Source organism: Schistocerca serialis, chromosome 1 (genome assembly GCF_023864345.2).
Source record: "Schistocerca serialis cubense isolate TAMUIC-IGC-003099 chromosome 1, iqSchSeri2.2, whole genome shotgun sequence".
NCBI lineage: Eukaryota > Metazoa > Arthropoda > Insecta > Orthoptera > Acrididae > Schistocerca > Schistocerca serialis.
In genome coordinates this window covers 836562228-836588817 of record NC_064638.1, presented here as the reverse complement: position 1 = coordinate 836588817, position 26590 = coordinate 836562228, and the positions used below count along the sequence as shown (strand labels likewise).

Sequence of the window (26590 nt, the reverse complement as noted above, 5' to 3'; positions counted from 1 at the left end):
GAACAATTGCTCATAACTTTTAAGGTATGCATTTTAGAGCAAATGTTCACTGGACTTTTTTCTCATTTTGGTCCATACTACTACTTCCCAAAATGCGGAAAGCAAAGAGCTTCCAGTAGAAGAGATTTGCTTCACAATATTGAAGATGAAAAATTGCTCATAGCTCTTAAGGTATGCACTTTTGGTCCTATGTTTACTGAAGCTTTTTTCCTTCTAGTATCATGTACTTTCAACTGTATGTGTTTACGCCATTAATTATGATACACCCTGTACTGAGAGTAATTTAACAATCAAGTCTTTACAGGCCAAGGTATTTTGTTTTCACAAAAATTCTTGTGGCAACTGTGGTCATGGAAGTAACTGGGTGCGCCCCATGTTTCAAATACACTGTCAAAGTTCGTTCAGTCCAATACTTCAAATGTGCTCCAACACAGTTCAAGAATGCAGTATCCCAGAAACTAGTATGTCATATATAGGGTCTCTTTTTGACAACTCTGTGCATAGTATGCCATCCTGCCAGGACCAAAAAATTTGGTGAGAGACATGTCTAGTGTTAAAACCTTGCGTAGAACATCTCACACAAGTTTCAGCCCATCTCCAATTGTTTCTAGATGTTGAAGATAAACATTCGCACAGCTAGTTCACATGCTGAAAAGGTGGCAGAACAGATTATATTGTTAAGATTAATTAATTCCAGTCAACCAGTTTTTACTAAAGAAGGCAATGTGGACTCTCTGGGAGGGTGCACACATTTACTGTCTAAAACAGAGTACTGCAGGCATGTGCCCAATCCAAGTGGTGTTCACTCTGATGAGGAGTGCAAGGGAGGGGGAGAGGGAGTGGGAGAGTGCAAATAAACTTTGTTCAGCTTGATGGGACTCTCAGAAGATAACCAATACCACCTCGCCTTATTGACGCAGATAATTGTGTAGGTTGTATACTGCACAGACTCAATGCATTTCCTTTCCTTGCCACTATACAGAATGTTGCACTGTGATGTAATTAACCATCATGTTTCCTTAGATGTGTGACAGGTGCCACATGCCTGTTGTGTCACAAGTGCTCATGAGTGCTCACCCACATAAAGGCAAAAGAGCCTAAGCTGCATGGATAGTGAGTGATACGAAATGTCTGCTGTTTTCAGCTTTAATACGCAAATGTGGTACTCTACCAATAACTATGCCACTGGTAGCATAGCTTATTGCTTCATCTGAACACCTAAACCTCTTCACTCACATTGTCAGTGAAAAGTAAGGCAGCATCCACTGGTGAAAATCAACTGTGATATTACACATCACACCAAAATAATGTAAATATAATCCACAGAATATTCAAATAAATAATAAATTATATTAATTACATTAGAGTAAGTGTTACAGTTATATCGATAACCATCTGCATGCAATATAAACATTATCTAATTTGTTGCAAAATGGAAACATGAACAGTTTTGTTTGTGTGTGTGTGTGTGTGTGTGTGTGTGTGTGTGTGAGAGAGAGAGAGAGAGAGAGAGAGAGAGAGAGAGAGAGAGATCAGGAGATTGCAACCAATAATATATTGTACACAGCTTCTAATTAATAGTACCGTGCTAAGTTGTGAATTCCTTGATGATGTTGCCTGTGCAGAGGAGCTGGTTGCTGCAACACCCACAGCAGAATCACATGCAGATCCAGGACTAGGTGTAGCAGAACCTGGAGTAGTAGCTGCAGAAGGAACTGTGTTCGTAGTACATCCAGACTGATGCTGCTTCTGTGTCACTGGCGATTTTGTCTCTGCTCTAGACACTTTTCCTGCTTTTTGTAAGGCAGACACTTTGAAGCATTGAAGTTAACATAATAATTGAGTAGCCCGATGAGAGAGAAATCCATGCCACAAAAGTTAAAAATGGGAATAACTATTAATTTACACCTACAGATTGTTACCACCATTTATCTTTCCTCCATTTAATAACTAGTTCCCTAGAATGAGACCAATATCAACATTACAAAACTCCCACTAGCGTGGAAAAGAAATTAATGAGATCAGTGCACTTTTTTTATGAGTAATGGCTAGTATTTTATCTTACATTCCTCAGATGTGAATCAGTTATTATTCAGAGTTCTGAGATGAGTCACAGAACAGTCAGTAAAATAATAGCATTTATTTTATACAAAGTTTATTTTTAAAAAATTCTCTTTATACGGTACCAGCAAATATGATCACACAATCAAACAGCAGATGACTAAAATAATGAGACAACTACAGCCTACTGAATAATAAAATTCTTCCCCATTGCGCAAACAACAGTGTTTATGAACAGTACAGAAAACTGTCTGTACTTCACTTTTGTTTTTGTGTGGCAGAGCTATCTCTTTCAAAGGACATCTCAATTACATTTCTTTGTGTCCAAACACTTCTAAAACTGATTAGTTCTCACAATGATTGACACAGATATTGCTTTTACTTTTCCAAATACATTCATGACATGGTTACAGAATTCCAAATCACATTTGTGAAGAAGAAAATAAAAGTTGACTGCAAAACACATTAACTTCAATAACTTTTTTTCTGCATTGAAACAAGTACAGTTGCACTACAGACTGGATACAGAAATGCAAATACGACACAAGAAGTGGAAAGTTATTAAGTAAATGAAAAAATTACAGTAACAGAATATGGACAAGTCCATTAACTGAAACACCAGTAACAATCTGCCGAAGAAACAAGTCCACAGCTGTGAAATACATTATGTTACAAAGAAACATCACAAAATTCAAATAATGAAAGAAAATTTGCCTTGCCCAACAGAGAAATCCTCTGGTGTAAGATCTCGGAAAATTATAGTGAAGCTGAAGGTAAAAACATTAGACATGAGTAGAAATTTAAAAAATAAGGAGTGTGTAGAAAAACAATAACCTGTAGAAGGTATATAATAAAAGTTTGTCATTAAATATTCAAGATAAAGGTCACCAATGGTGTGTTCATTTCAACTGGAGACTCTGAAATACTCAAAAACTACACATTGGACCAAAAACAGTTGTAATTCCCATTTGTTTGTTTCGGAGAGGGACAACCAATGATACCACACTCAACCTGCCAAGCCACCCCGTGGTTGGGTGGTGGTGGTGGTGGTGGTGGTGGTGGTGGTGGGAGACTATGAAATCTTTAATGGGAACCACCATTTTCTATTGCAGATTATGATTCTACGGCAAAATTTACATATGTTTTGTGTCTAAGAATTTTCTTCATTTCTTCACAAATGGAGCTGCAGTCAGAGGAACAGAAATGGGTATACAATCATAATTTATGACAAGCTACCCAATGGCCCTTGAATATCCAATGGCACATGGAACCCTGTCTTCATGCCGTTACAGTAGGACAGGCCAGTATTTCATAACTTCTAATTGGAAAGCCCCTTCGCAAAGTTGTATTCTTCTGACATATCAAACAGAGACTACCCTACGTGCCACTGAGGCGGTGTAGCTAAATAAGACGTATACTACCAATTGGAGCTCACACATCATACAGACATAGAACAGATAGCGGCTCTTAATGTTACAATACTTGCACAGTGTTTATCACCTGCACACCTACCTATCATTCGAAGAACAGACATGCAAGTGGACGATGAATGTTGCTACCATAGAAGAAAAAACTGAAATAATCCTTATTTATGGAGGAGAAATGGTGAGGCTGCTGTTGCCTTGTATGCCAAGAGGTTTCCAGAGAAAGTTCGCTCTCTTTCGTTCTTTTATAAGATTGAGAATGCCTTTATGTCTGATGGAAGCATACAGACCGGCAAAAGGAAACAAAGCAAATGTGTTACAGGGGAAGCTAATGAAATAGCTGTACTAGCGACAGTGCACCACAACCCACAGATAAGCATCCGGCAATTACACCATGATACCAGTATGTCTGCAGGGAGTATTGTCATTATACTGCATTGTCAAAAGTATCATCTATATCAAGTGTCACTGCATCAAGAACTTCATCTCACCGATTTCCGTGACCACATAGTGTTTCGTAAATGGGACATCAACAAATGCAAACGAACCTCACATTCCAAAACAGCCAGAACACATCTTTTAAACAATTTGAAAAAATCACCCAAAGGGATGTGGAAAAGGAAATATTGTCTCTAAAAAAACAAAACCTCACATGGGTGGAATGAAATAACAACATCTGTAATCAAGTATGTGTACGAGATTATTTCCCAACCACTGTCAACTATTATAAATCAATCTTTTGAACAGGGATGCTTTCCAGAGGTATTGAAATATGGTGAGATCAAACCTCTATTCAAGAAAGGATCGACAGAAGATATGGGGAATTACTGCCCCATCTCTCTCTTGCCGGTCTTCTCTAAAGTGTTTGAAAAGATTGCAGCAAAACAAATTAATAACTTTCTTACTGTAAATGATATAATTTTTAAAAACCAGTTTGGATTCCAACAGGGTAAAAGCACTGTGAATGCTATAAATGAGTTTATCCAAAAAATATGCTCCACGTTAGATAAGGGTAGGAAGGTCACAGGTATATTCTGTGATCTGACTAAAGCTTTTGATTCAGTGAACCACGCATTACTCCTCCACAAATTACAGATGTATGGAATCAGAGACACTGCTTTAAAATGGTTTAGCTCTTACCTGTCAGGTAGGAAACAAAGAGTAATTTTAACTTCAAATGGAACCAATTATTCATAAGACTGGAGAACAGTTCCCCAAGGAGTCCCACAAGGTTCGATATTGGGTCCCTATCTGTTTCTTTTTTACGTAAATGACCTACCACTTGCTATTGATGTTCATTCAGTCTTATTTGCTGATGATACATCAGTTCTAATTGAAAATGAGGTATCTGAAAATATTCCAGAAAAAGCCAAAAATACTTTAGAAAAATTTGAATCTTGGTTCTGTCAAAATGGACTAAAGCTAAATATAACTAAAACCAAAATGGTGCAATTTGAAGCTAAATCAGTAGAAAGGAGTGAAATAAAGATAACTTGCAATGATCAGGATATCACAGAAGCAAACCACGTGAAGTTCTTAGGCCTAAATCTTGACAAAAATTTAAATTGGAAGGTACACATTACTTAGCAAATAAACTGAACAACTTAGCATTGCAATGTGTATTTTGTCAGGTGCCACAAACATGGATACCAGAAAGATAAACATTACTGCTACTTTGAGTCAGTTATTCGTTATGGCATAATCTTCTGGGGTTAGGTTAGGTTAGGTTAGTGTTTTTTAATGTCCCGTCGACAACGAGGTCATTAGAGACGGAGCGCAAGCTCGGGTTAGGGAAGGATGGAGAAGGAAATCGGCCGTGCCCTTTCAAAGGAATCATCCCGGCATTTGCCTGAAACGATTTAGGGAAATCACGGAAAACCTAAATCAGGATGGCTGGAGATGGGATTGAACCGTCGTCCTCCCGAATGCGAGTCCCGTGTGCTAACCACTGCGCCACCTCGCTCGGTAAATCTTCTGGGGAAATTCAGCAAATGTCACTAAGCTCCTAGTATTACAAAAGAAAGTAATTAGAAACATGTGTGTTGCAAAAAAAAAAAAAAAAAAAAAAAAAAAAAAAAACGGGAATCCTGTCGACCACTGTTAAAAAATTTAAAAATACTATCTATACCCTCACTTTACATATATGAGATGGTGGTGTTCCTATATAGAAATCAACATACACTAGACACTTTCCGTTTTGATCACAACTACAGCACTCGCCACAGAGATAACTTCAAACTTCCAACACACCGTTTAAAACTTTATGCCCAAACACCAGAGTATATGGGATTAAAAATTTTCAATAAAATAAAAGGCAGTAATATATTTAAAATGGAGATTGGTTCACTGAAAAAATTGCTCTTTACTCTTCTGGTGGAAAAGTGTTATTATTCTGTCGATAAATTCATTGAGGACAGCTTCACAATCTGAACACAGGGATTGTATTACATGTATTTTTTTATGTACTTGTGTAGCTGTAACTTAGAAATGTAAAATATAATGTAAACTTTTGTATTTCTCTTAAAAAAGTGAAAAAAGTTTCTTTTGTAAACCTTGACATGTCTCCTGTACATCAAATCAAATGATTTGAAAATTATATGTAATGAGATGAATAAACCACATACCACATTCTTTGCTGAGGTACTATTTTCCAATGAGTCTACATTCACAAACCATAGTAGTGTTAATCAGCATAACATGCATTACTAGAGCATAGACAATCTCCGATGGCAAGTTGACCATCAACGTCCCAGGTCAGTTAACATATGGTGTGGCATCATGGGGAACAAACTCATTGGTTCATATTTTATCAATGGCGTATTGAATGGGAATAAATATCTAATGTTTCAGGAACGAGAACTATCAGTATTAGTGCAAGATGTTGCCCTGTACTTTCAACAAAATATATGGTTTCTGGATGATGGTTGTCCAGAGCATTACACAACTGAAGCACATAGGTATCAGGCCACGTTTACACTCGTCAGTGGATTGGCAGAGATGGTTGGTTGGTTGGTTTGGGGAAGGAGACCAGACAGCGTGGTCATCGGTCTCATCGGATTAGGGAAGGATGGGGAAGGAAGTCGGCCGTGCCCTTTCAGAGGAACCATCCCGGCATTTGCCTGGAGTGATTTAGGGAAATCACGGAAAACCTAAATCAGGATGGCCGGACGCGGGATTGAACCGCCGTCCTTCCGAATGCGAGTCCAGTGTCTAACCACTGCGCCACCTCGCTCGGTGGGCAGAAATGACTATATTAATTTGCCCACTAGGTTACCAGATTTGACATCACTGAATTTCTTTCTGTGGTGGGAATTTAAAAGATAAAATGTATCAGCAAACACCAACAGGCCATGAAGGCATGGTCGACTGCATCAGAAACACCTGTGCTGACATTTCTGGAGATATGCTTCTGTACTGAGTACGGTCATTTGAAAAATGGATCACTAAGTGTACTGAATTTGGCTGTACTATGTTTGAATGCTAAACTCTAAATGGAAAAGTAGAGTAGCATTCACCTCGAGTCATGTTCACAGTGGTGCAACGCGTGGTCCCCTGTTTGATATGTCAGAGAAATACAACATTGCAAATGGGGTTTCCAATTAGAAGTTATGAAATAATGGCTTGTCCTACTATTGCAGCATGGATGTGCGCTCCTATGTGCCACTAGATATTCAAGGACCATTGAGTAGCATTCAAATATGATCGTGCACCCATTTCTATTCCTTCAATTGCAGCGCCATTTGTGGCAAAATGAAGAAAATGATTCAGACAAAACGTATGTAGATATTGCCATAGCATCATAATCTGCAATAAAAATGGGGTTTCCATTGAATACTTCGAAGTTGTCTCCACCACCCATGCAAGTGGTGGAGTGGGATCAAGTGTGGTATAATTGGAATTATAACTCTTTTTTTTATTCAGTGTATAGTTTTCAAGATATTTCACTGTCTAAAATGAACACACTGTATACAAGTGAAAGAAATGAACTCTTGCACAGATGGTCAATTAAATTTCGGTTTGCAGCTGCAGAAAGCTTTTTTCTTCTCTGAACATTTCAGTCATATACCTTTCAGCCACGTGCATCATTAGCTGACAGATTTCATCAACATGGAGAAGAACAAAATAAATTAATTGGTAGAATACCACAGCAGAATGAAGATGAAAGTTTACAAACGTGGATTCACAAGTAATTTGAAAAAATAAATAAATAAATAAATAAATTAAATAAAATAACTGAAGGATACAGACAAGGTGGATTGCATTCATGGGAACAGCAAGAAACTAAATTATGTTACAGTGGAAAGCTATTTTACCTAATCATAAAAAGTGAATCTGTAAACAGCAAATTTGGGTGGAAGAGCTCAAATGCTCTCAGAAGGAAGGACATGGATGATGTATTTATGGATTTATGTAAATCGCAAATGAGGCAATGAAGAAGACACAATAACACACTGGCCAGGGAGTTGTGGTTTGGGGGACTGCAGAAGGGTGGAGGGCAGCAACGAAACACGCTATAAAGTCAAGAAGATAACAATAGCAAAGTTGTGTTCAAAAAATAAACATTAATGATCTTGTATTTCATCAAACATATTCTTGTAGTTCATTTGTACTACTCTGCAGTATGAACTGCACCACTTTCATTTTGACATTACTTTTAATTCCTACTGTGTATACTATATGGCTTATTTGACTTCTGAATTACGTTTCTTTGCCTGTTTTCTTTAACAATTTTCAGAACCTGTTTATGCACTTGCATACCTTCATATACAAATAAAGCTGTACCATTGCTTCCTTAATGGTGAGCTTTATGATATTTTGCTAGTACATAGCTCTGTCACACTTCATACCAAATGTAAAAACATTAGCAGGCATAAAATGGGCACTTTTGTCATATCTTACTATAATTTTTAGAAAAAAAACCCAATGCAACATCCCAAATTGTCAAACAGCCCATACAAGATGTAATAGAAAACCATCCCACTTTAAAAAGAAATCACTGCAAGGGCTTTGGAGGATGTTGAACAGTGATAAGAGGTCTCATTGGTTACCTGTAGTATTACTACTGCAGACGATATTAATACTAACGGTGAAGAAGCTCAGTGCTTTCGATTTTAAACTGTTTCACAGAAACAACGATAACAACTAAAAGGGCATTCCTTATGCACCGATTTCATTTCTGTGTGTGCTTCTTTGCTGAAATTGGGAAAAGTGATTTCTGGGCATTGCTAAAGCACCTATTTTTGCATGGCAAAGCAACTGATGCAGTTAAAAAAAATAAAAAAAATAAAAAAAAAAAAAATTATATGAGATCTACAGGGAGTCTATATTACCACACGGTATTCTCCACAAAGAATTTTCCATCAGCATAAGTTATTCAAAGAATGTAGAATAATCTGTGGATACTGTACTGAACAGTAGATAACATAAATTTGTGATACTCTTGGATTCCCAAAAAACACCTAAAAGTGAATGGTCTACTTTTCTTTAACAGCGTAAGACATATTTCACTGCTGCATCACAGTAGTATAAGTGGAGCTACAGGGTAATAGTGAAGTTACAGTATAATATTTGCACTGTAAATTACTGTCTTTTAAATGTACAGCATTAGACTAAAAGCAGTTTGTAGAACTACGGATATTATATTGATGCTTATGTAAGCTGCTCATGTTTTCTTGGGTTTCTCCCATATTCTCATTCTATTAACATGTCAACAATGACAGTTTCACATTTGAGGTACATCTTTCCTTCTCCTTTAAGTATTCTCACGACATGGATTTTCTATGCTTGTTCATTTGGTGTAGTGATCTGCCTCTCCTCTCTCTCTCTCCAGCCATTCCAGTTTTTATCACTATACTGTAGATCAAAAGTATCTTCTATTACAGATTAATTAAATATAATTAAAAGGCACAAAATGCATATTATTTTTCCACACAATGTCTCAATCTATATAAAATTAGCAATGCTTCCACATAATGTCTGAATCTATATAAAATTAGCTGTTTCTTTAATTCCCTTCTGCAAGAAATAACAGTGAGGTGCACCAAAAGTTGTGTATGAACTATTCTACTGAGTCATCATAGTGCTGCTGTCCTTTGGACATACATCTGATTGAGCCAAATTATTGAAGTGCTCTGGGAAAAATTTGTAAAGTTCAAAGAACATTGCAGTACTCTGCAATGAAGGTATTTCAATTTAACTTCTTAATCACACAACAGGATACTATTTGCCTTCATAAGCAGTCTGTAAATGAGTGTACATCCTATTCACTCAGTGGGGTACCACACAATCTTGGGCATGGCAATGAATTCATTCGCCCTACCCATTATCTTCTTAAAGTTACTTGTCTATCTGTCACTAAATAAGACATTAGGTGACAATTCTATTTGATATTCATCATCATCATCATCATCCTCCTTTCACTGACTAGGCCATGGCCTGTTCCGAATCCTTAAACAGAATCATTCCCATCTTTCTTGAGAAATTACAATACCTCTTTTTCTGTTTGGCTTATGGTTCATTATCTCTGGGGAATTCCATGACTTGGCATTCTAACAAGATGTCATCTCCAATTTTCACAATATATTTCAATTTTTTTTATTCGTGTTCAAAATATTTAATTCTGTTCTAATGTCTTCATTTATAATAATGTCTCTTCTTGTGCAGCCCTTCATCTTTTTTAGGAACCTCATATCTGCTGTTTGCATTTATTTATTTATTTTGTGGTAGTCCAGCTTTTGCTTTCATCGAATAACACAGGAACCACCACCAATGCTTTATAGATTTTTGTGATGGTCTCTTTTTGTATTTTTTTTTTTTTTTTTTTTTTACTCAATGATCTGCTAATGGTACCACAGACAGCTTGGAATTTGTGTATCTTATTTACAATATCAGCATCAAAATCAAAACTTACACAATAGCCTAAATAAGAGATTTGAGACACTTGTTCTACAACTGAATTATACAAAACAATTTTTGATCTTACTAGATATTTTTCCAGAATGTCATTATTTTTGTTCTACTACAAAAAATTTTAAAGTTGTATTTCTTGCATATTTTGTTCAGCTGCTATACTGATCTTTGGAAGTCATCTTTCTTTTGCATAATAATATCATCATGACATTTCATCCACTACAGTTTTATCTTTTTGGAGGAACCATGAGGTCAAAAGAATAAGGTAAAGCAGTTGTGACTAAGGAATACAAGTTGTATTGTTGTCACAACTAAACCCTTTGTGACAAGGAAAAAGTTATTATGAACATTTTTTATGGAAGTTCGTAAGTTTATTTCAAAGACCAGTGCGCTGTTGATCACAGCCAGAAAGGATCAACACACCAGAATGCACTTCTTGTCATAAAAATATTAAATGACAGCCAAAATACACATACCTGAAGATCGAGAAGTCCAGGCACTAGAAGAGATGCTACCTTGCGATGTAGTACCCACTTGTTTATCAGAAGATTCCCATGCACCCATCTCACTGTCTTGGCTTCGTTCACCTTCTTCAGGGTCCTTTCTCATTTGCTTCATTACATCCATGTAACTATAACATTAAACTTGTTAAAATTAATGTTGGACCAATTTTTCTGAATGAGGAAACATGTTAACTTATAAATAAGTCAATGCCCGTGAGGTGCAATTTTTGATTTTGTTACATTATGATTTCCTATTTGTGCCTGTCATCATCATGCAAATATCTTGCTCCTCCTCAAAAATAAATTACCTTAAATGTAATGAAATTGAAACTGTAAACAAAAACACACACTATGAAATATAGGCTGCTGCACAGTTTTATGAGCAATTATTCCTCATTAGCCTTCAGTACCCAAGCACACAACAGGTAAATTTTGATCTGCACATTATATGTCAAATATTTACTTCAATATGTACTTGAATTACTAATCTGACAGATTAGTAACTAGTTTTGAAATATGATGCATTTATTTTTGTAGTTGAGACAAAAACAGTGAATGGCAGGAAGTTTTTAAAGTGTCTGTCGGGCTTGATGGTCTAGTGGTAAAGCGTGTGCCTGGAAACCAAGAAGTCCTGGGATTGAATACCAGTCAAACCACATATTTTTCAGTCTGCATTTTATACTAGCCTTCATCTCTTGATGACATGAGGAATCACCGAGAATGACATGTGGTTCAGATTACACATTAAACTGTATGTCCTCTTTCCCTTATGGTTAACTGGAGTAGATTAGGGACACGCAAGTCACTGAAGTGACATCCAATTGAAAGACTTGTATGAGGCAACTGAGCTATAATAAAATTATTATAAATTGATTACTTATTGGCCCAATAAAAGAATATTTACTACACATATAAGCCTGTACCTCATTATGTGAAGAGTCAGTTGGGTGTCAGAGACTGATTGGAAGAGCAGCAGAAAGCCAAGGAGATAGACCTATGTCAAGCGACACTTTAACACTTTTCGGAATGTTCAGAGTTTCAACTAACAGCCGCACACTCATTTGAAGGTCAGCATTCAACAACTCATGCAAACGAGTAACATTTTCATCAGTTTAGCTTGTTGATGACTGTTCAAAGACCTTGTCCACCCCTTCTTGGTCCTGCTTAAACTACTTCATCCACCTCATAATTTGCACATACAAAAGAGCAGACTCTTTGTAGACTTGTTTAATCAGTTCATGAATTTCTAGAGTTTTTTTGTTGGCCTTTGTGCAGAATTTGATTGCCCAACATTGTTCACAATCATACCCATGTTGCACCATTGATGCTCAGAACAGATATTGGTCTAGAGTGTGGAGCAACAAAGCTGAGGAAAGTCCCCCCCCCCCCCCCCCCCCCCCAGCTAATTTGACACATACACACACACACACACACACACACACACTCTCTCTCTCTCTCTCTCTCTCTCTCTCTCTCTCTCTCTCTCTCCATGACTTTTGAGACACACCTTGTATGTATCTGATAACTTAAGATAAAGAAATTAAAAGAATAGTACTAGAAGGCACATCTTATCTGAAATTCTGAAATTTTACAAAACATTTGTCACTCCCGGTTGTAATGAATGGAAGTGAAACCTGGATAACAACAAAAAAGCATACACTAAGAATCTAGCATGCAGAAATGGGATTCCTTGGATTTGTAGGAAGACATATAAGGCAAGATCGAAAGTAAAATACAGAAATAACAGCACAATTAGGGTTAATATATCTATACAAAAGAACTGCAGAATACAGAACGAAATGGAAAGAGCATGTCATTAGGATGGAAGATGACAGACTACAAAATGTACTATACAAACACAGACCAATGGAATGGAGACACGTAGAAAGACCAAAAATCAGAACTTAAACTAATCCCTATAAGAAGGCATAACAGACAAAGCCTAATACACACAGAAGATGATGTCAGGGTTGCCACAAGTTTCCCCAAAGTGAAATTCCCTGATTTCCAGACATGTTTCAGCATTTCTCCCTGACAAATTTTAAGATCTCAAGGGTAAGGAAAGACATAAGTTGACCAAAAAATGTAAGGAATTCTGTGTTTCTATAGGTTTGAGCAAAAATCTTAAGTATTAACACCAACATCTTGTGTAACAAACTGCATTTCGATGGAGAAAGCAAGCCAAATGGTATATATGTTTTGATGTTATTTTATTTCAATAAAGCGAAACACATTTGGTGACGAAGATACACATTTTGTTGGAGTTGCAAGACAGATTTAAAATAGCTTCACTGCTTTCAGAGATAACCTCAGAAAAGAGAAAACCTCCTGCAAGGAAATGAATAAGGTGGGAAAGAGTTGTGTAAACCAACACTGTAGGTGACCACAAATAAAATGTTGGTTCTACTATGTTCGATGGTTATTACCCACTGTGTTATGTCTATTATTCTACAGGTATTGTGTGATTTTTCTTTCAAGAAATACATGAGTGCATAATGTATAAACTGCCAGTGACTGCCACAATTTTCTTCTTCTTATCATCCATACTTTCTAATGTATAAACTACTTTCAAAGTGTCAAAATGTACTAGAATAAATAAAACGTCTATAAAATGCTGCACTGTACAATGTACTTGCAGTGAGACAGTCGCTATTCTCGAAATCCGTTGCCTGTGGCCTCTGGCTTGCCGAGGAGCATCTCAGTCCTGGGTCCATGGAAAAACCATGAATATCCACCACATTACAACACACAGGCAGACCCGCCTGCGGGCAGATCGGTGAGACTAGATCCAACAGGCAGGGCCCACATGTTAGTGGTAAAATATTGGCTTTAGATCAGCAGGCCCAATCCATTAGATATACCCACAGAAATGGCCTGCAGTTTTGGCCTGTCATGGAAGTCCACTCGTCTAGCCAGCCATTCACATTTCTCAGACACCATGTTGATGAAATGAGACCCCAGCAATCACCGACGCAACAGATTACTTGTGCAAATACTATGAGAATCAATACTAATGAGGATAGGTAGCAACTCACCGTAAAGGTGATTGCTGAGCCACAGAGAGGCACATAGAAAAGACAATCACACTTTCACAACTAAATTTTTGGCCATAGCCATAGTCAGAAAACGAGAGCGCACACACATTCACACAATCAATCAGATAACAACTCATGTACCATTGTCTCCAGCCGCTGCGTCAACAAGCTCTGAGAATCACTTCCAAACAAACCACTTCTCACCCCACAGTACCTCTCATTGGTAGCTGCTAGGCTAGCAGCAAGTAGTGGTGGCAGCACTGACTGCAAGCAGAGGCAAGGCGTGGGAAGGGGAGAAGTAGTAAGAATGAGAGAGTTGGGAAGCAGTGCACGTACTCAGCTGCACCCAGCCAGCGATGAAGCACGACATCTCGTAAACAAACAGTTTCATGCTACTGAGACAAAAACGAGATTTTTCAGGGTGAATACCTGGACAAGGGAAAAAAAATTTCGCGGATTTCCCGGTTAAAAATACACTTTTTCCGTGTTAAGTGACAGTATACTTTTCCTCGGAACTGCAAAATTTATCAATTTATAGAGATTGCAACGCACTTTTGTAAGCCAGTCGTAATTCATGTCACGTGATCTCGCCAGCCGATACAGCAGATTTTCAAAGCAAAGGACACGTCATGTTGTCAGCCAATAGCATTATCACTGTTAAGTAGTGCGTACACACAAACAGGAAAAGTTAATGGTTTAAATTAATATACATAGTGTTGCTACAAGAAAAGCAAAGCTTTCACATACAATATTGGTATCAACGATTAATAAGCTGCAAGAGACGCTTAACTTTCACGTATAACATTGATCTTCTTTGCGCGTGTTACACTTTAAGATACATCACACAAATGCACCAGTAAAATTTTTAATAAAGACATAAATGTATGGTCTTCTGGGCTCAAAATTTTTCTAAATCGTCATCCTCAAAGAGTTGATTTTTAAATGAGAGTCAAACGCTCTGTGATTAAAGAAATTCATCGCACATAGTTCATCTCGGGTAAAATGAAATTTACTTTGAAAGTAACGCTTTTCAGTCAATCATTCACAATATTTTCCCGCGACCTGTTAGAAACAGGTTTGTTTCAGCAGTTGCCAGAGAGCGCCAATTACAGGCGTCACACCGCTTGTGCAGCTACGATGGCGCAAGAAGCCCGTGTGTTCGTACGTGTAAAACATTAAAAGATCTTACGTTATGTCATAAAAGAAACAAGACATCAGAGGATATTCCAAGAGCATCGGAATTTCATGAACCATAATAACGTGCATAATTCGGTCTAAAGTGCATATTCGTACGTCCAGATTCGGTTGTAAATTTTCTTCGAATACCAGTACTGTATTATTTCATTTTTGGTTCTTTATAATGGCATAATGCCATACTTGCAACAAGACGAAAACATGCTCTTTTGAAATGCAGAGAACAGTTGAAACTAGCCAATAGTGTAGAATTAAGCATTTTGTTACAAATAAATTGACTGCCTCAGCGGAAAAGATTAATAAAAACAACTTTTCTTTAGCAAACAGAGAAAAATAACTTCATTGTTCTGCAAGGCGATTAATGCTTGACTGAAATTGTCGCCCGGGCAGATACCCCGGTTCGCTCCTAGTGAATATGGCAGCTTGCGCACGACAGTAAAATTTTTCCGAATAGCATCTTGCTGCTACTGCTTATATAGCTAACAGACACACTTTAGTAGCCAGAAGCAAGAGAAGGTGCTACACACACGCGTCGCAACTGCGCATGCGCATGGGCCCGCATGCAACTGCTGACAAACAGTTGCGACGTCACGCTCATTGAAGGCAATTTGTTGTTATGAAGCATTGCATAGTCTTCCTAAAGCCTCTGACACATTTTGCTGCTGGCAGATGCTTGTATGAGAACTGTGTTTTGTTGTTGTACATGGCACATTTCCTTTGCAACTTAAGTTTTATTTTAGTTTTTTTCTCTCGTTCATGTTTTATTGCTGCAGTATTATTCTGCAGTAGCGGGATACAGTAATATCCTTTGTTTGAGTATTATATCTTACCAGTCAAAATGACAAAAGTTTAACTGAAAACTAAAACAAAAAATCCCAGAATTCTAAAAAAATTCCCGTGTTTTCCCAGATCTCCCGGTTGTCCCAGGTCGTATACACCCTGTTTTTCCATTATTTTCACCCAAATTTCCCTGATACATTTGAAATTTCCTGATATTCCCTGATTTCCAGAACTTGTGCCAGTCTTGGATGTATGTAGAGAGATGCACAAAGATGTCTTTCCTCAAAAACATTACTGCAAGAATGCACTGTGGGAATACATTAGCACTGTGACAACAGGATGGAGAGGAAGCAGCAGTAGCTAGTGGCACAGCTAGCGAGGGGCGGCAGTGTAGACGATATTGCAGCCTGCCCGAGGCCTACTGTTCTGTACAGTCACGACAGTGATGGTGGTGGTGACAGACCGCAGTAGAGCATTCCTCAAACCTTTCCAGATTGGTGCACAGGTGTTCAAAGCAGTGTATAGTACTACTGCATAGACCACACTGATAATGTTTATGATGAACATGAACAACAAAACAGATACCACATTAATTGCAAGACACCCACTACCAACACAAATCTTACCTCTACATGATCTGTCACAGCTGGCAAATGTAAGTTCGCTTACTGCCCTACTGCCTTCCTAGACAGCTCCATAGGTCTTTCCACAAGCTGCTTGCCACACCACGTCTTTCTCTCAGACATATGGATAACATCACAGTTCCTTAGCAGAGGTACTAACCCTTTTGTAGAAAGAAGTGACAGTAGTATTTTTTTGTATTCCACAGTTTATGGTGCTATACAACTTTTTGTGATTGCCACCATGCCACTGCAGAGCTGGAAGGCTAAAAAGCCCTAGATGCACTGAGGAGACAAAAGTGATGGGGCAGAGATATGCACATACGCATATGGCAGTAATATCACGTGCGCAGGGTATAAAACAATAGTGGAGTGGTACAACTGTCATTTGTGCTCAGGTGAAAAGTTTTCCGATGCAATTGTGGCTGTATGACAAGAATTAAAATACTCTGAACATGGAATGGTGGTTGAAGCTATTGTTCGCGTCACGTAAGGTGGCGGCCCAATTTTCGGCCGTTCTGTGCATCCCCGTCCACTAGTCACTAGCGGCCAATAATATTCACTCTCTTTCCGAGTGGCTAGAAGTGAGTTACAGCTAGAGAGCGAGAATCTCACTACTACATGCTGCACTATTTCTGCACTTCGTGACAATTTAATAATTCATTCAACTATCAATTTTTTTGTTTGTTCCTTTTTTTTTCTTGTAGGAGTATAGCTGTGAATGTGTATCTTGTAAATGTTTAGGTGCGATTAAAAAAAAGTCAGGTGACGGCAATAAACGTTAAGTGCTTCACAAGCAGGCGAGGCGGATTATTTACTACATTTATAACTTTTTCAAATGTGAATTTAAAAGCAGGTCTCCTACAGTTGGTATTGGAAAACACAAGAACCGACTCCAGAACCATGTGGTGCCAGCAAGAGTAAAGAGAATTTTAAGGGAAAGTGTCAGAGCTGCAAGAACTGTAGAAACAGTTGGTTTTGTGCCACATGGAAAGCATCGAAATTGTAAGGAACCTGTAACACAAATGGATAGTTTTAACAATGATGTTTTAAAGTGCTCCGTGCGAATGATGAATGCCCAACATGACAAAAACATGTTCCACTTATGCAAGATTCAATGATAAGTGCTCCGTCGAGGTAAAGACTTTTAACACTTTGGGTCCTGAGCCATTGGGCGTGGGTGTCTACCATAAAGACTGGCTGACTTTAACGTATTTTAAACTACTACAACTCATGAAAGCTTTTAGTTATAGCAATAAAATTACTCTTATTGAAAAACCTAGACTTTCTTGTTTAAAACCATATATAATACCTTTCTCTTGAATTAATACATATTTTTGACAAGCGTTATTATTATAACATTGTTTTTGAAAAAAGGAAAAATTGGTCAAAGGTATATTCACTGTATTTTCTAGAAGGATTTTTTTTTAATTTTACGCAAAAATTGTGATTATGATGGATACAGTATGTCTCATCTACAGTAACCTCCTGTAACTATTTTAGGATCCAATTTTGCTCTTTGTGTGGTAAATTTTGAAGCGCGGCATTTTGCACAATGCTACTTTACATTCACTACCCTGGTAACTTCTGTCTTTTCGCCACACTTTGCCAGAAACTTCCTTATTTCCATAAGTGTAACTCCTTTCCACCTTGATAATGAGCAGGTGGGTGAAAGGGAATTTGTGCTTCGTAAATTCCTGATGCATTGTTGAGCATACAGATTAGTTTGTTCCTTTATATGTTTCATCACACTGTCTGGTCTAAACTGACAACATTGCGTATTCCAAATTGTCCTGAGAATAGATCGATATCTGGTGCACGATCAGTAGATGTCCAACCTTCCTCAGAATCGGTGTGGCGCGCACGTCTCTGCTTCCCCCTCGCTGTTAGTCTCACTTGTTCTTCAGGCACAATATCGACTGGATTACTTGCTGCTGAAGTGCTTGGACACCTGCTCTCCTCTTCTGAGTCTATCAGAAGAGTAGTATTTGCAAATAAAATCATAATTACGTACTGAGAGTTTTTTTAGTGAAAATCTGAACAAAAATTATAGATGTCGTTTTGTCAGAACTCTTAACCTAAACTGCCAGAAACTTCTTCTTGAACATAGTCCACATCATCATCAGAGTCATCTACAATATCTTCCCCTGACAAATCAACGTCAATTGCTTCTAAGTCACGATATAACTCGCGAGCAATTTCTTCGTCCGTCAAGCCACGCTTCGCCATGTCGACGCTACTGAGACCGCACGGGACAAAATCGCTGCTGACAAAACCCGACAAATAAAAAGGGAAGCACACTCTTCCACAGCATGCTCGCACTATCTAGTGACCAATACTCGAACTACAGTCCATGCAGCGCCTCCCACACAAGCGGGAGCCGTAAGAACACACAAAGGAAAGAAGGGGAAGAACGAGAACACGCGCCCGTTACATTACGGGCGCCAGGCTTTCGGGCAGGTCGCGCACGCCCGTATTTTTACGGGCATCAGCGCCTAAGTGTTAAAAGACATTGGTCCAGGTACGTATGTTAAGATGAGAGTTTTTATTTCAATGAAGTGACTTAGGTGCAGCATGAACTATATCCCATAAAGATTCACGACAAGAGAAAAAAGTAGTTCAAGAGTGTATTACCTTGATGAAACATGGATCAATTAGAATCATTCCAAGAAGATCTGCTGGAAAATGAGTGATGATACTGGCAGTTGTAAACTTCTCATAGGGATAGGTTCTCAGATAATTATTCTGCATGCTGACTCTTCTTCTGGTTTTATTTCTGAAAATAAACTTGTTTTCTTGTGCAAGAAAAACAGCAGTGATCGCCATTTGGCAATGAACACTTGTCAGTTTCATGACGTGATTCCCAATTCTTGTCATACCTTGCTTCGAAGTCGTTCATTGCCAGTTATAATTCAACTGTTATAGAGAAAACAAAGTACCAACACCAGAAAAGCAGGCATCTTTCCCCAACTTAAAAATGAAAATATTAAGCACCATATAAATCACTTTAGTGCTGATCTGCAGCTCATTGATTTACACTGTACAAGTCAGGTGACAGAACGACAAACTTGACTTCCTTGCACGTGAGTGGGATCACACAGTTTTGGATTTACCCACATATCACTGTCATTAAAGCCCCATGAGGTTAATTTGGGTTGGTTGGTTTGCGGAAGGAGACCAGACAGCGTGGTCATCGGTCTCATCGGATTAGGGAAGGATGGGGAAGGAAGTCGGCCGTGCCCTTTCAGAGGAACCATCCCGGCATTTGCCTGGAGTGATTTAGGGAAATCACGGAAAACCTAAATCAGGATGGCCGGACGTGGGATTGAACCGTCGCTCTCCCGAATGCGAGTCCAGTGAGGTTAATTTGGGCAAATGGTTTTAAGACTATGTGGGAGAAAAAAAAATGTTCAAGATAACATACAGTGAATCACTTTGTGCATGAGGTAATAGACAATGAGGCAACAGGCAACAGCCCATCTGTAGCGTGGGCACACTCTGTGTGGCATGCTGAAAAGCTTCAGAAAGAAGAATCTGACAGGGAAGTGATGGTGGATATAAGCCTTGAACCTATCGTCATAAATTTAAAATCAGACTGTTCGGAAAGAAACTCAAACAAAACAAACTCAAACAGAAGTTACGATGGTATTGTAACAAAGTATAATATTTCTTAGTTTTTAAAGAATTGAGGTTTAAAAAATGTGTCAACATATTGGTTGCACACATAATAATGAGAACTTCCTAGCCTTTTTGATTAGGACTTCTGTATCCTTTTAATTATCCAGACTATAATGTTCAAGAAGTTGAGATTCTCCCACCATGTTGTAAACCTCTGTCATTTCCAACGCACGAACTGATGAGGTCCTAAAATAACAGTAACTGTTACTTTTTGAGATACAGGTGGCTTTTGATGTTATCGGTCAGATTCCCTGGAGTTAATCACAGATGATGATTAATTGTTTGCTTGTTCAATGGATTATAAATGCAGTCGCTCACTGTAATATCAAATGTGTTGGTTTACGCTCATAATGCCCATTAACAACGAAAAATATGACAACTTTACAATAGCCTTTTACATTAGTCTTTCTACCACTAATTCTTTTTTACACGCAGTGATTACACACACACACACACACACACACACACACACACACACACACACACCCCTTACACATTCTATTGAGCAGAAGCAGTTGTGAAGCAAATGTAATAAAATCTGTGGAGCAGTGGATGTTAATTAACGACGTGAATTAATATTTCACTCGTGATGATTGACTGAAATTGGTTTAAGTGTTTGTTATTCCCCTCACAGATTTGAACATATAATACAGGCAAACTAGCCTAGCTCTTACCAGCAATGCAGTTCGGCAACGAGGACTTTGTTTGCCCACTCCCACCTGCCGCGCATGAGCAGTTCTCACCCCCCCCTCCCGTGCTTCCTTTCCACTCTGCCCCTATGCGTGGAAGTGCTGTCCTATGTGACGCGGGCTTTAGATGCATGGGACATTCCATTTTAGAAATTGTTAGGGAATTCAGTATTCTGAGATCCACAGTGTTAAGAGTGTCCCAAGAATACCAAATGTCAAGCATTACCTCTCATCGTGGACCATTCAGTGGCCGATAGCTTTCACTTAACGACCAAGAGCAGTGGCATTTGCACAGAGTTATCAGTGCTAACAGACATTCTGCACTGCGTGAAATCAATGTGAGATGTACAATGAATGTATACATTAGGATACTGCAGCGAATTTTGGCATTAATGGGCTATGGGAGCAGGTGACTGATGTGACTGCCTTTGCCAACAGCATGCCTCTCCTGGGATTGTGGTATATTGGTTGGACCCCAGACAACTGCAAAACCCTGAACCAATCAAATGAGTCCCAATTTCAGTTGGTAAGAACTGATAGTCGGTTCCAAGTGTGGGACAGACCACAAGTAACCTTGGACCCAAGTTGTCAGTAAGGCACAGTGCAAGCTAGTGGTGGCTCCATAATGGTGTGGGCTGTGTTTACATGGAATCGACTGAGTCCTCTGGTCCAACTAAACAAATCACTGACTGGAAACGGTTATGTTCCGCTAGCTGGAGACCATTTGCAGACATTTATGGACTTTATGTTCCCAATCTACAACGGAATTTTTATGAATGACAATGCGTCATGTCACCAGACCACAATTGTTCTCAAATGGTTTGAAAAGTGAATAACAATACCATCTACACACCTTCTACTCTTTGTAATGCTGAAAATGCTAGATAATACAGATGCAGATTTATGTGAAAATATGACTTCACTGAAATCACTCAGTTTGTAAAACAAACTACTAGCAAATAAAGCAATACCACTCTTTTACAAATATAGTCATCATTTTCTCGATGTTTGTTTCTTCCCAAGAAATTGTTTTGGCTTTCTTCTTCCACAGAAGCCAGTTCAGGTAGGACAGAGGACTGGAGGAGGAGGCATAGTTTGAGTAGGTCATTTGCCTGTGAACTACATAAACTCTGTTCTCTGAGTGTTCATATCTGAACTACAGTTTTCTTCTGTGTGTGCGACTGAAGTATAACCACAAAACAAACATTGCTTTCATTTTGATGTGTATGGGAAAATCTCAAGTGGGATGCCAAGTGTGCCATACTGTCAGTCCCATGTTCAGTGAACAGACTATACCAACATGAGGGACATCTACATAAATCCAAAGCAAGGCTCTGTGCCTTTCACTATCTAAGCAAATTATATCCTTATCAAGTTCCCCAATTTCCAGATAAACATGGTACTCTGCTCGCAAACTTCTCAAAGCTTCTCATAGCTTTCCTATTCCCTTATGTAAACTTTCTTTGTATTCTAATTTGGCTCCGTAAGTTTTACTCATTTGTCAGTTTCAGTATCATTACACAATGAATGTGATTCCCAACAAAAATATTATGGACACAGGAAAATAGTATAATCATGATATATCAAACGTGTACGTTAACTTTGTGTGGTAAAATTGGAATGTGCAATGTATTCAACAGCAAGAAGGTCATGGGGCTCACCTGACAACTCTGTGTGTGCATACAATGAACTCTGGCTTCGAGTTCCATTGATGGTAAGTTATGTAGAACCTAGTTTGTAACCATATCCACTGCTGCCCTTTGGTCAGAAAACGATAATGGCAAGAAGTACCTTCTCCCTTCTGCATCACTGGAAATAATAGAAGAAAATGCCTGAATTCTGAGCAGGAATAACACAGGTTTATGATGAATAGCATTTTCGTTTATACTTACAAGCTTCATGGCACGTGACAACTTTCTCAAGATCATCCACATGGTAATAATCATAACCTGATGTACCCAGTACTTCAAATGGTAAATAGCCAATAATGGGAGGTGCTCTGAAAAGTATCAAAGAATGAAACTGCAATAACAATGTCATTATTTTGAATGAATATTCAAAATTAAAGTGCCATACCAATATATCTCAAAGAAAAGTACAAGTAACTTATAGCTCACTTTATGAAAGAAATTTTGTTTTCAGTTTCTCAGAAGTTTCCTTAAAATTTCTTCGCAGGTCACACCCATATTACACAGATTTCTAAAAATTAAATATGTGTGTTCTCAGACATTTAATGTTTCACACGACAACAACTGGGATTTACTTAGAATTACATACACTTGTTTCCTGCATACATTTTATTCACTTGCTCCTCCCAAAAGAAAACACAGGAGAATCAGGTTTGAGTTACGAAATTTCACTGCAAAGTTAAAAAATACAATGTAAGACATTCCTCTCTGGTTGAATACAAAATTTCCTCCCTGTCAAGATGCTGCTGATGAGGGCTGTATGTCAGGCATAGCATAGTTACTTAATGGTGTTTTCTAATGGCACATGAAACATTTGGAATTTATGGATACATGTTTTATCAATAGAACACATTTTCAAATCTTTCACACAGAGACTTCATTTACTTAAGAAGCAGATATGCATCTACCGACCTATTTTGGACTCTCATTAGTACAAAACCATTCCTTTCTCAGCATCTTTGGAAAATCGAACAGATTATTATTCTCCGTAAAGCAACAGTTACTCTTCCACACAGTATATACATGATGTAATCACAAGTTGTGAATAAATCCACAGGAAGAGGTCATAAGACCCCGTTAGTTCAGGCATTCAGTCAGAGAGATTCCACAGGTGCCTCTGCCATTGTTAACAATGTTATATGAAGAGATGTGGAAACATCAAGGAAGCACTAAATGCAGTCAGAGCTGTGGTAGGTATTAGAAATTAACTGCTAGAACATGTTTGTCAGCTTATAACTTAACTCTACAAAGCTACATGATGTTATCGGCAGTGAATATTTTTACAGTTTAATGTCTTTTTATGCTTATGACTATAATTAAAGTCAAGCTAAAAATTTGGTAAATGTACCACAATGCAAACTGACATACAATGTTACCAAAATAAGACTCATTTTATTTAATAACAAGGAATCATAACTCTGAGATTTGTGGCAAGTTCCCCCGGAATGTGCAAATGTATGCACAAAAGTGTTATGATAAGTTACTACAGCATAAACAGTAGCATAGCTTCACATTAATCAGGGAAGTATCAAACAAATGACACGTGTCTTCTTAAACTAGCCATGACTGCCATCAGTACATAATATAAAAACACGATAAAAGTGTGATAAACACACATGGCTTTGATGCAGACATGCCATTAGCAACATCGTGCTTGCTGGTGAAGTACAAGCAGCTGAGGAAGATTGGCCACTATGTGTTGCTGATCAGAATCACAGTTTACAATGGTGAGTTACAAAGCTAGCAGCAAGATATTTATAATTCTACATAAGCCAAAATAGGATGAGTTAAAATGTAATTTAAAATGAATTACAGCAAACAAATAGGTCCACAGTAAAATATTAGTTATAAATGCCAGCTCTCAAACAGGTGTCTATGATTATGCTCTTCAGATGCACACACCTGTGAGGAAGACATGGGCGGCATGGGAACATGGACGGAAAATAAACGGACAGAGTCAGAACATCAGGATGCTGATTTACCTTATTGTATAGTAGCACGACAAAGCTCTCTGTTTCTGTTTGCACACTATTTCTTTTAATATGTATACATATTAATGTTTTTCTAGGCTGCTTGACCTTTATATTGCGAAAAATAATGCCTTTCAATGGGAAATAACTTACTTGATGCACTGGCTGACACTTTTATTACTGACTTATATACATAATTTTTTAATAATTTCACAAACTGTGCAAAGCAGGACATTTCCTATAAACGTTATGTGGATGATACCTTGACGATGCTAAAAGGTAGCGCAAATAATACTGATCTATGCACCCCAAAATTAGCTTCACCACCAAAATAGAGAAAATTAATTTCATCAACCATCTGGGTCTGATGACTGCTAAAACTACCAACAGACATACGTTCAGTATTTATAGAAAGTGCACCAATAATAATATTCAAGCCAAAATCTGTCACCCAATTCTGCATAAAATAGTGTCCTTTTTACTTCCACGATATAGTGACATATTCACTTGCCATTAGACAGCCAAGAAATATGTAAGAAATTACACTTTTTAAAACAAATAGCAGTGGCAAATGGGTACACAGAGAGCTTTCTCATGAGATCATGCAATAAGATAAAGAAATAAGATTGACATAAACACTCAAGGGCACAAAAATGGGGAAGGTGACTGGACAACATACACTGAAGAGCCAAAGAAACTGGTACATTTGCCTAATATCATGTAGAGCCCCCGCGAGCATGCAGAAGTGCTGCAACACAACATGGCATGGACTTGACTAATATCTGAAGTAGTGCTGGAGGGAACTGACACCTTGAATCCTGCAGGGCTATCCATAAATCTAAGAATACAAGGGAGTGGAGATCTCTTCTGAACAGCACGTTGCAAGACATCCTGTTGCTCAATACTGTTCATGTGTGGGGAGTTTGGAGGCCAGCGGAAATGTTTAAACTCAGAAGGGCAGTCCTGGAGCCACTCTGTAGCAATTCTGGACATGTGGTGACGTACGTTTCACCTGTCAGAGCCACATACAACAGTATCAGGAGTCCCATATCACTCCAGCTGCACATGCCCCACACCATTACAGAGCCTCGCATTCGGGAGGACGACGGTTCAATCCCGTCTCCGGCCATCCTGATTTAGGTTTTCAGTGATTTCCCTAAATCGCTTCAGGCAAATGCCGGAATGGTTACTTTGAAAGGGCATGGCCGATTTTCTTCCCCATCCTTCCCTCACCCGAGCTTGCACTCCGTCTCTAATGACCTCGCTGTCGACGGGACGTTAAACACTAATCTCCTACTCCATTACAGAGCCTGATCTTGAACAGTCCCCTGCTGACGTACAAGGTCCATGGATTCATGTGGTTGTCTCCATCCCCATACATATCCATCTGCTCGATACAATTTGAAACAAGTCTCGTCCGACTAGGCAATATGTTTCCAGTCATCAACAGTCCAATGGCGGTGTCGACAGGCCCAGGGAACATGTAAAGCTTTGTGTTGTGCAATCATCAAGGATACACGAGTGGGCCTTCGGCTCCCGGAAGCTCATATCGATGAAGTTTCGTTGGATGGGTAGCATTTTTGACGGTCTAGCATCGAAATATGCAGCAATCTGCGGAACGGTTGTACTTCTGTCAGGTTGAATGATTCTCTTCAGTCATCATTTGCCAACTATAACACCATGTTCAGACTAACTTAAATCTTGATAACCTGCCATTGTAGCAGCAGTAGCCAATCTAATAATTGTGCCAGACACTTGTTATCTTATATACACACTGCCAACCGTAGCACCGTATTCTGCCTGTTTACGTATCTCTGTATTTGAGTATGCATGCCTATACATTTCTTTGGCACTTCAGTGTATCAGCTAGAGAAATTACTTAAGAACACAATTGACAGACGCGGCTTCCAAATAAATTATACTCCGAAACTGCAGCTTGAATATAAGACAGATAACAAGTAAAATAAATTTGAAAATACTGACATTCACATAATACACTCCAACGATTATGATAAATTTTATATTGGACAGATGGATAT

At 38.4% G+C, this 26590-nt stretch overlaps 1 protein-coding gene across 2 annotated transcripts in view; it reads right to left on the bottom strand.

Annotated features, from left to right (window-relative positions):
- The window catches only part of LOC126484943 (circadian locomoter output cycles protein kaput-like), a 120102-nt gene that overhangs the window by 43752 nt on the left and 49760 nt on the right, over positions 1-26590 (bottom strand). The window contains exons 10-13 of one of the 2 annotated variants that reach the window (XM_050108547.1): positions 22786-22892; positions 22555-22702; positions 10871-11025; positions 1585-1793 (exon numbers count right to left, since the gene is read on the bottom strand). In XM_050108547.1, the coding sequence (XP_049964504.1) occupies positions 1585-1793; positions 10871-11025; positions 22555-22702; positions 22786-22892 (619 nt within the window). The remainder of the gene's footprint in view (positions 1-1584; positions 1794-10870; positions 11026-22554; positions 22703-22785; positions 22893-26590) is intronic. The other variant, XM_050108554.1, reaches the window with a different exon arrangement.